The 10,862-nt window shown below is 49.4% G+C and overlaps 1 protein-coding gene across 1 annotated transcript; it reads left to right on the top strand.

Annotated features, from left to right (window-relative positions):
* The first annotated feature begins 1,963 nt into the window (after positions 1–1,963).
* SFRP2 (secreted frizzled related protein 2) lies at positions 1,964–10,467 on the top strand. Its single transcript, XM_055336247.1, has 3 exons — positions 1,964–2,722; positions 5,174–5,254; positions 9,334–10,467. Exons 1-3 carry the CDS (start codon positions 2,224–2,226, stop codon positions 9,636–9,638), a joined length of 885 nt encoding a protein of 294 aa, XP_055192222.1. The 5' UTR covers positions 1,964–2,223; the 3' UTR covers positions 9,639–10,467.
* The last annotated feature ends 395 nt before the right edge of the window (positions 10,468–10,862 follow it).

Raw genomic sequence — 10,862 nt, forward strand, 5'->3', positions numbered from 1 at the left:
GGAGGGCGTTGGGGTTGGGGTTGGGGGCGGTGGAGGCGGGATGGCCCCGTCCCGCCCCAGGCCCACGTCCTAGCATCTCCCAGAGCTCGGGTTCTGCTTAATTGCTGGATTCGGTGTGCCTCTGTTTCCTGTGGGGTTTATTTCCAAAATAGTTTGTGTTGGGGAGCGCAGGTTTTAGGCCTGTTGGTGCTTTAGCTAGAAACGAAAAGGCCTGGGGCTAGTCCCGCGGAAGAATGGCCTTTGGCTGCCGCCCCAGGCGCTGCCCCCAGAAGATCACGGGGTCACAGAAAAGCTAGAAGCTGGATCTACATGCAGGGACACAGGTTCTTGGAGGCCAGAAGATGCTCTCCCTCCAGACGGTGATTTCCCTGACGTGTGTACGGCCGGGAGGGGACGGAAATAACACCGAGTGGGCTTTCCCCATCCACACACGTAGCCCCTCCCCAAAGCACTCGGACCCCGATGCAGGCGGGACGACTTGAACCTGGGAGGCCGCCGGGGCCGCTGCATCTTTCCGGAAGGAGGGAGACGGGGACGCTGCGGACAGAGCCCGTGGCGAGCTCCGAGCGGAGCGGCCGGGGAGTGATAACAAGGCGCTACCGCACGTGTGCAAGAACCCTGGCCGGGTGGCTCTCCGGGGATCATTTGTTTGGATCTGCACGGCCACCAAGCTAGGGAGGCTGAGGGGGCGGAGACGACCTGCCCTTAGGGCAGACTAGCGATTAGCGAGAAGGAGGCCCCTACACACACACACACACACACACACACACACACCCATCGTCCCTCTCCTGGCACCCAAGTCCCGGTTTCCAGCTGTAAACTTACTGTTTGCAGTCCTCGAGGGCAGTAGCGGAGCCCCGGCCCCACGAGAGCGAGGGGCGGCCTGCCTCCTGCCGCACACTGGGGGCCCGCTGGCCTGTGCAGGATGCACGAACCACCGCCGCCAAGGCCCCGACTGGCGCTCGTGGATCTCTAGGCAGCGCTCCTTGCTCTGCGCCTACCCCCTTCCAGGCTGCCCACCTGGCACATTTTCTGCCAAGTCCTACGGGCCCGGCGCGATTCTTTCCAAACTCCGGCTCCCCTGAGCGCCGCGCCGCGAGGGCCTGAGTGTTAGGGCCCGCGCTGCCCTCGAGCATTGAGTCATCACTTTCATTTAAGGGGGTGGGGGGTGGGGGGGAGGCTGGTCTCTTTTCCAAACCCGGGAAATGGTGGGCAGTTGTGTGTGCGTCTGATGAGACTCTGCAAAGGCATTAACACAACGGCAAAATCTAGACTGACTTCCAACAGCGTAACAACCCCAACGTTTGGGGGGAAATTCCCCTTTCCGCGTAAAAGCCTTGCTCGCACGACTTTATTTGTAATTCTGACTTTTTTTTTTTTTTTGAAGGGCGCACATCACACCGTATGGAAATGGGCCCGTCTGGGGGCCCCGTGGCTGCAGATCGGAGAGGAAACCAGGCTCGCCGGCGCGGCCTCCCGCGGACAGGTCCCGGGCGCGCGGGACCGAGGCACAAAGAACTGCGGCAGATGCAGTTCGGCCGCGCAGCTCCGGGGTCGAGGCCGAAGCTCCGGGCCGGGGTCCAACAGCCCCAGACCTGGGCCTCGCGGGGGGCGGAGCGCGCTGCCGCCCGGGCCGGGTGGCCACAGGCGCCCGCCGCTGCCGCCGCGTCCCCCCAGCTCCGCAGGCCCCCGGGGCCGGGGGGCGGGGGCGGCGGGGGGAGGGGGCGCCGCGGCCAGGCCGGCGGGGTTGCTTGTTGTTTAAAGCAACCGCGTTGCACACGGGCTGCAGCATCTGAAGGGGGTGGAGGGGAGGCGGAATTTCCTTCAGGGAGCGCGTGAGGGGCATTCGCAACGGAAAACCAGACCAAAAGAGTAGTGACCAAGCCTCCTCGGATTACTCTCCGCTGGCTCCTCCCTTTCTCCCCCCACCCCCAGATTTGCATAAAAAAGGCCAAGGAACCTCTGGCGGGGCCCCAGCCGCGGCTCAGTCTGCTCCCCCGGGTCGGAGCCCCCCGGAGCCGAGCTCGGGCGAGCGGCGCCAAGCCCAGCGCACGGCGTCTCCCGCGGGCCCTCGGCGCTCCCGGTGCCTCGGCGCTGCGGCCGCCGCCTCTCCAGGCCCCCGAGCGCGCCGACAGGGCGAGCGGGCGGGGACCGACCCGGCGCGGCTGCCTCCGCTTGCTGCCCAGGCTCCGCTCTCCGCCCCGCGGGGGTCGCGCGCCCACGATGCCGCGGGGCCCCGGCTCGCTCCTGCTGCTCGTCCTAGCGTCGCACTGCTGCTTGGGCTCGGCGCGCGGGCTCTTCTTCGGCCAGCCCGACTTCTCCTACAAGCGCAGCAACTGCAAGCCCATCCCGGCCAACCTGCAGCTGTGCCACGGCATCGAGTACCAGAACATGCGGCTGCCCAACCTGCTGGGCCACGAGACCATGAAGGAGGTGCTGGAGCAGGCGGGCGCCTGGATCCCGCTGGTCATGAAGCAGTGCCACCCGGACACCAAGAAGTTCCTCTGCTCGCTCTTCGCCCCCGTGTGCCTCGACGACCTGGACGAGACCATCCAGCCGTGCCACTCTCTCTGCGTGCAGGTGAAGGACCGCTGCGCCCCGGTCATGTCGGCCTTCGGCTTCCCCTGGCCGGACATGCTCGAGTGCGACCGATTCCCCCAGGACAACGACCTCTGCATACCCCTCGCCAGCAGCGACCATCTCCTGCCGGCCACCGAGGAAGGTAAGCCTCTGCTCGCCTCCGCCCCCACCCGGCCCCCACCCGGCCCCCACCCCGCTCTGCTAAGGCTTTTCGTGCAGAAGCTCGCGGCGCTCGCCCCACACCCCGACGTGTCCCCGCCTCGGGTGCCAGTCCCAGGCGGGGCAGACGCTCCTCTTGCCCTCCCCGTGGCATCGGGACGATTTTGAGACCCCACACATACACACACACACACACCCCCTCCCCTCCGAGTCTCTCATTCCCTTCCGAGTTATACCAGTTGCTCTTTCTTAGAGAAGATTAAAAGAAAAGGAAAAAAAGAAAAAGAAAACAACTGAAAGGCGTTTCTCTTTTCTCTTCGAGATATGCAATTTTTTTAAAGAGGGTAGTCCTGGGAGCTCACGTCTGAGAGCGCTGGCCGGCCCGGGGGAGGAGGCGCTGGGAGTGAGCACCCTGGCCAGAGCTTTCTGGCTCGGCCCCAGGCGACAGTTGTCACCGCCGGGCAGGGTCCTAGGCACGGAAACGTTCCCGCACAGGCCGGGTACCCAGAGCGCACAGATAGTCTTTTACGGTGTTTTCTGTTCTTTGCCCACTTAGGTTTTGGAAATAAAAGCCGGGCTGGCTCGCAGCACGTTGAAAATGGGGCACTGGTCGTGCTGTTCGGGTATCTAAGGAAGAGGGCAGAAAGCGAACCTCCAGGAATCATTTTTCTATCACTAATCAGCTTATATCTTAGGAGTGGTTTTAATTAACTGGAGAAAATCGTGCAAAAGAGAGTTTCCCAGGTTTTCAGAAAACAGAGGGGGAGTTCCTGTGCAAAAAAAAAAAAAAAAAAAAACCATCAAAGCAATGAAAACCTCATGGTTCTTGATACTCTTCCTGGAAGAAAAACGTACACAATGTGTCTGAGCCGATTCAGGTCCCCAGGAGATGGAAAGGGAGCTTCCTAATCCCCTGCAGGGCTCCAGCAGCCTCTCTTTCAATCTCTAATTGTTTTCCTATAGCCATCATTGGTTAAAGAAAATGCACAGTTGTTTAGCAATCTTTCCTGGCAGGCACCTCGGGCTTGCAATCATCTTATTGGTTAGATTTCTAATTTATTGCAAATGTTTGGCATATTTCAAACATTTGTCCAACATATACCACAGACCAACCAATACAGGTTAGTAACATTTTATATACATTCCTAGAGCCCCTAATTGGAAATGTTTCATTTTGTTTGAGTGAGGGGAATTAAGGACAGTTTTATGTGTGTTACTTTTGTTTTTATTTCTTTCCACCATCCGCACCAACGTTATAAAAACTACATTTCTCCAAATCGCCATTTTCCCCCTTCAAAATAAAAAGTTTATGGTCTTCAAGATATGCTCTGCGATTTTTCTAATTTGGTACATGTCTCTTACATCATGAGTCACCAAGGTCTTTTTCTGTGACAATTCAATTTCATATTAATGAAAAGCAAATTTTACCTAAATTTTAGACCTAGCATTAGCACATTTATAAATGCAAGAAAGGGAATAGTATGTTTGCTTTCTTCCCCCCAAAATCAGACTCTTTTAGAAGAGCCTTTAGTAGGCTCTCTGATCCTTGCGCCTACATTTGGTCAGACCCCCATAGACAGTTTGCTTCAATTATGATTCACTTCAGAAAAAGCTTTGGGTTTTTTTTTGTTTGTTTGTTTGGCTGATTGTTTTTTGGTTTGAGGTTGTTGGGGGGTGGGGGATTGTTTGTTTTGGGGCGTCTGAAATGAACAAAGGGGAGCAGGAAGAACCTGCAAGGGAGAGGAAGATAACAGTGACATAAAAGCAGCTTACCCCTGCCACAAACTTGACAGAAAGCACGGGGGGGGGGGGGGGGTGCAGAACCAGTGAGAGCAGGCTGCTGTGGTTGTTGAGGGGTCTTTCCAAAGAGGGAGAGCCCATACGTAACCCCTACAGCACTGACCACCTCTCCCTGTCCAGACTTGAAAATCTCTTGAAGTGACCTCCCCAAGACACGAGTCTCCTGAAGAGTCCAGCAGAGACTGAGCTGCACTGGTGTCCTGCAGCTGAAAAAGACAATCTCTTGGCCATATTTTGTGGCAACCAATTTTCCAAAACTCCTCGAGGTTTCTCTGGTGCTTTCTCTTCAGAGAGAGTTTGGAAACAACTTTTTTCAGAGACAGAATTTGTCTCAGGGGTGGGGAGGAAGAGCTAAAAAGCCAAAACCCTCTGTATACCCTGCCCCTAACCCCCTTGTGGGGTGCAGGTGGGGTGTTGATTCATCATTTATTAAACACAACGATAGGTATTCTTGTTTTGCCCATCAAAAAACAGAAGTCATGGAAGACTTTCTTGGGAATGAGTGATCCTTTTCAAAGGAGGCAGAAGCTGGGGTCTTACTGTACAATTGCTACTCTTGTCTGGATAAAGTCCCTTTGAGTTGTTTACAAACGCCACCTGCTGTTGCACATTTACTAATTGTTCACGTTTCTAGCTCCAAAGGTATGCGAAGCCTGCAAAAATAAAAATGAGGATGACAACGACATAATGGAAACTCTTTGTAAAAATGATTTTGGTAAGTAATACGCCACCAACAGCAAAAGATCTCACATTCAAAAGTTTTATTTACCAGTAAAACTTAAAAGTACAAATCGTTAAGATGTCACTGGATAAAACTTGCATAATATACCATCATAGCTCATCTTTCCCAAAGTCTTCCAACTTGCTCTATCCCAGTGGCCTCCCTATGCCAACTATCTTGCTCTAAGCTGTATCTTTTTAGGTGAGGTTCATTGTTCTGTTAAACAATCATCAAATAATGAGAATTACTCAAATTAGGAATTTTCAGTGGCCCATTTTTCATTTCACTTTGACTTTTGTTTGCCAGTAAGCATAATCTTGGGTCGTGTTCTCTTTCAGTCCCTTGATAGGTGTATCAGGAATAGAAGCATGTAAATATTAGCCCCAGCAAAAACATTTTGAAGGCATTAGTAAGCAAAAAATAAAAGTTTACTCCAGCCTCAAATATGTTTACCTTGTTCATAGCCCATAACACTTTGCTCCTTTACATCCCATTACTAGTGACTGTGTGACCAGTGACTACATCCAAGGTATTGGTTAACAATCTCGGGGGGAGGCATTCTTTAAATTTAAAAATAAAATAAGGTCTAGGAATTTACTTTGGCGAAATACATGAGAGGTGCCATGATGATACCGGGCTTGGGGACGATAATGGGTGTGATTTGTTACCCGGGTTCACAGCGTGTAGGTCACTAACCTTAAGAGAGAATTTTAGAGGAAAGAGGGATGGAGACTATCCACACAGAGCTTCATCAGCACCTCTCCACCACCCTGAGAGCTCTGTGGTGAGGGCAGGAGCCCAGCTAGACCCAGAATCAGTGCTAACTTTGGAGTCAGGAGTGGCCACGAACTTCACGCAGAGGTTCCCGGGGGCGTTCTTGTCTTTGTCCCATTCCAAGGGGAGGCACATTTTGATGTTTTTGAGAGGCTGGTATCCCATAAAAGTATTCAGCCAGACGGTTGAACTTACTGGTAAGCAGATACAGTTCCCGTTCTATCTAACAATAACAGAGCCTAGCAGATTCATATTAAAATTGTTGTATACTCAACGGAGTCCTTGAAACTGAGAGACATCACTTCAGCACTCTCTGCTGGGGCTGCCTTCCCACGGGCTCCTTAGAACTTCTCATCCCAGCAATCTCAGACCTGATCAGGTCCCTGAAGCTTTGGAAACTACACTATCACTATTCCTTACAACCCCGGGTCTCTTCCAGAAGTGTCCTGGGTTTAACTTTAGCTGATCCTAGAACAGCCGTAGCTCTAGGAAAAACTTCACACTGCTAAGGAAGGGAAAAAGAAAAGAGGCGATCCTAAATTCTAACCAATCTGTCCCCTCAGGAGGAACCACAAATGGGATGATAGGGTTTCGTATGTCTCTATTTAAATATATACAACTGTAAGTAGTGAAGGCCAGGCAGGCTGGTAGCAGCCATCTCAGATCTCCAGCGCCTTACCAAAACACACTTCTGAGCTTCCATGCTACACGATTTAATTAAGGGAAAAATAGAAAAATAGAATTTTAATAGAATTTACATTAAAATATATATAAAATATCATTTTCTTCTAGTAGCTTATGTCCTTTGCACTAGATATAATAGCACAGCTGTCTCTCCTAACTTTCCACGAAAAAGTTAGTTATATGATGGGGCTCTAAAATGATTGAAACTAGGGCACGTGTACACATACACATACTAATACTTGTTTTATGGCTTCCCTTACAAAAGACCCACTTCCTAAGGATGTTCTATCAAGACCTAGCCCCCAAAAAAGTGTGTATGTGTGTGACAGTGTGTGTCCTAGTGTTCTCTTCTTAGAGGAGAAAGCCTTTGAGAACATGGGTATCATCACATTTAAGCTATCACACACACAGACTACCTCACAGCTGTGTTTGCTATTTCCTCACATTAAGCTTGTCCCAAAAGGGATAATGAACCTGAATGGTAGCTTTGAAGTGCATCATATACTCCTGGTTTATAAGCAGTACTCTCTATTGCCTCTATACTTTGGAAAGTAATGGAAAAGTAGAAGGACCAAGGGTAGAAATCTGATTTATTTAACTTAAACCTCCACAAAAGCTCACACTCTTTCCCCACTGCAGTCCTGAAGTATAGAGAAAAATGTAGAAGGCCTCCTTATTTCAATGGTAAAAGTCCTGGTGCAGAAAGAATAGCCCAGAGCTGCCTGCCTCTGCATACAATCTATTGTTGGATCAGTTAGTACCATCACCTCTGTTTCTTATCACTTTCTGCATCCCCATTCACATCTTCCAGGGCAGGAAAAGTTATTTTAGGGCTTTGAATCTCTATATTTGGTCCCAGCTGAAAATCCAGAGAGGAAATGCCTGTTGTCTTCCCATGGTGAGCTTTTGCATAGTTGATTATTTTATAACTAGAAAAAACTAAGTAATAAATCTTCCTCCTGGTTAAAAGTAATGGTTTTCTGATGTTTTGAGCTCAAGAATGTTTAATTTGACCAGGTGCTCTATCACACATGTTCTATCTGTGCTATAGACAAGGCTCCCAGGTAACATAATTAACTCTACCACCATGTGACTTTCCCACCCACCCCTTATGCAGAGGCATCAGGAACGTGTGACATCTCCATGGGACTTATTCCATGACTTCAGTCTCATAAACCCTGAGAACTCAGTACTATGGTTTAGATGCACATCTGACAAAATAATGGTTGGCCAAATCACAGCACCCTTGATTTATTTGGTTGAGCTTCATCATGTCCTGGTTGGCCAGAAAAGCCATGATTATTCAAATTCCCTTTCTGGGAGAGGGAGAGGGAAAGAGAGAGAGAGAGAGATCCCCAAAGCAGTTACACACAGAGAGAGAGAAAAAAAAAAACCCTCTTCCTCTATTACTAATTTAAATAATACATTAAACTCCATCAAAGTCAGGAAGTGCCATTTGCACATCATCTATATGGAACACTTGTCAATGTCATGAAGAGTCTTAGGCTACATTACAGTTCGGCATGTTAATGTTCTGAACAGGACCAGAAGTTTAAGAGAGCACAGCAGTGTTAAGAGGAGGAGGTTTGGGGACCAGGGTTCCACAACTAGACTTAGCCAGGACGCAACCCAAGTGGGTGACCTCATGTAAGTCACTAACTTCTCTGGATTTCAAATTGTTTTTGTATCAACAAGAGATTTTAACTGGATGATCCTTTCCAACCTTAAAACTCTACCCTTTCCCTGCCTTCAAGGAGTCTCGAAATTTAATTCCAGCATGTATGCTTGGAGGGTATTCTTTCCCAAAGCAGAGTGCTCATGACTGTAAAATGTGTCTTTTATAGTGAACCACTTACTTGTGGTCTTAGCATTCTAGTGAGTCTACATATCCATTTTGGAAACGGTACATATATGATCTGTAAACGCCTTGGCTTTGGACAGGCAAATGATAGCAGATGAGGATGAGATCTTCAGAAAAACACTTTTTACAGCTAAACATGTTGTGCTCTTAGAGTCTTGGATATTTTTTTCTCCTAGTTGCTTTACCAAATCAAATGCAGCTGCTGTAAGATCCATTCTCCTTCCCGTAGTCTGTTCTTTAGAAAACAATGATTGTGTGATATAATTTCCTTACAGGTTTGTCCAAAAACCTCTCCAACGTAATAAATTGAGTTTAAAGTTTATGGCCACAGATGGATCACGTTTCACCTAAGAGTCAGGCATTTCTTTTCATGCTGAAGTTTGCAATAGGGGAAGTCATTTGTTGAGGAGAGCACAAACCACATGCAACCTACGTACAAACACAAGAACACAAGGGCGAGGAAGAAAAGTTAATTGAGTCCCGCCAAGAGATTTTTGAAAGGGTGGCTGATTTGAAATAAAGCGCCTGGCTAGCCCTTTGAGGCTTTAGAAATGAAGCCACCTGCTGCCTCCGGCTCCCCACCCCCCACCTGCAGCCCCTGATAGTCTCATTAGCTGCAGGAAGCTCTTCTTCCCTCCCCCAGGCCAAGTCACACAAATATGCAGCGGAAGAGGGTGAGCAAAGCTCCCACTCTGTGTAGTGCGCATCCCCTTATTACAACCGGTGTGATTCTCACCCCTCTTGTCTTCCGTAGCACTGAAAATAAAAGTGAAGGAGATAACCTACATCAACAGAGATACCAAAATCATCCTGGAGACCAAGAGCAAGACCATTTACAAGCTGAACGGTGTGTCTGAAAGGGACCTGAAGAAATCTGTGCTGTGGCTGAAAGACAGCCTGCAGTGCACCTGCGAGGAGATGAATGACATCAACGCGCCTTATCTGGTCATGGGACAGAAACTAGGTGGGGAGCTGGTGATCACCTCAGTGAAGCGGTGGCAAAAGGGGCAGAGAGAGTTCAAGCGCATCTCCCGCAGCATCCGCAAGTTGCAGTGCTAGTTTGCCCCCCCCCTCCCCAGGCCGCCTCCAGGGCCTGGCTGACCACTTCCGCTCTGGGTCCCCAGCTCTCATCCCCCAAGCACAGGCCCTTGCAGCTCTGGCCCCAGCCTGGAGCAGCTTCCCTTGCCTTTTGCACGTTTGCACCCTGGCATCTCCTGAGTTATAAGGCCTTAGGAGGCCTCAGGAGTGGATAGCTGTTTTCACATACAGGAAGAACCCACCCAGATCTTGTAGAAATGTTCAAACTAATAAAATCATGAATATTTTTACGAAGTTTTTAAATAGCTCACTTTAGTTTTGAATAGGTACAGCTGTGACTTGGGTCTGACTTTCCTTCTGTTTGGTTTGGGCCAACTGATTTTCACTCTCTGCTAAGGTTGCTGTAACGTGCAAATGGCTTCATTTTTCGATGTGGCCCAAACTGTGGTGGGTCACAATCCTCGTTGAGATAAAGCTGGCTGTTATCTCGACGTCTCTCAGCTCCAGCCTGAGACTCAGAGCCTAAGTCTTATTCATCTGTCATTGTACACCCTCGTTGGGAACTTACAACAGTAGCAGCATGTACTGCATCTCCCGGTAGAATACTTCCATTTATCAAAAGCACATTAACCATCATAGCATGAGTTCTTCGAATAAAGGGCAAAACAGATTTTATAATTGACCTGAGTACTTTAAGCTTTGTTTAAAACATTTTTTACTTAATTTTGCAAATTAAACCATTGTAGCTTACCTGTAATATACATAGTAGTTGACCTTAAAAAGTTGTAAAAATATTGCTTTAACCAACACTGTAAATATTTCAGATAAACATTATATTCTTGTATATAAACTTTACATCCTGTTTTACCTACTGCCCGTCTTCTGTCTTTTCTTCTTAGTGGAAGGAAATGGGAAAGCGACTTACAAGAGTAGCCAGAGTGGCTGCCTCCCCTCTCCTGAGGCCCAGCCTTCCCGCAGTTTGAAGGGTCTGTTTCTTAAGTGACTCAGGAAAATGTGTGGCCTCCCCCCACCCCGGCCCCACAACACGCAACACCTGGCTGTTGCCTTGTGCCTCACATCTCACACAGATTTTACCGCTGCAGACCCTGCGGGGAGGCAGAGATTTGCAGGCTTTGCAAAAGACTTTCCTGCTTTTGTCCCTTCTCAGCAGTTCAGCTGCTGCTATGTGGCAAGAAAACCTAAGGTTCATGAGGCTTACAGTTGTGCTTTTTGTTTCCTGAGATT

The sequence above is a fragment of the Nyctereutes procyonoides genome, unplaced genomic scaffold (genome assembly GCF_905146905.1).
Source record: "Nyctereutes procyonoides isolate TBG_1078 unplaced genomic scaffold, NYPRO_anot_genome, whole genome shotgun sequence".
NCBI classification, from domain to species: Eukaryota; Metazoa; Chordata; class Mammalia; order Carnivora; family Canidae; genus Nyctereutes; species Nyctereutes procyonoides.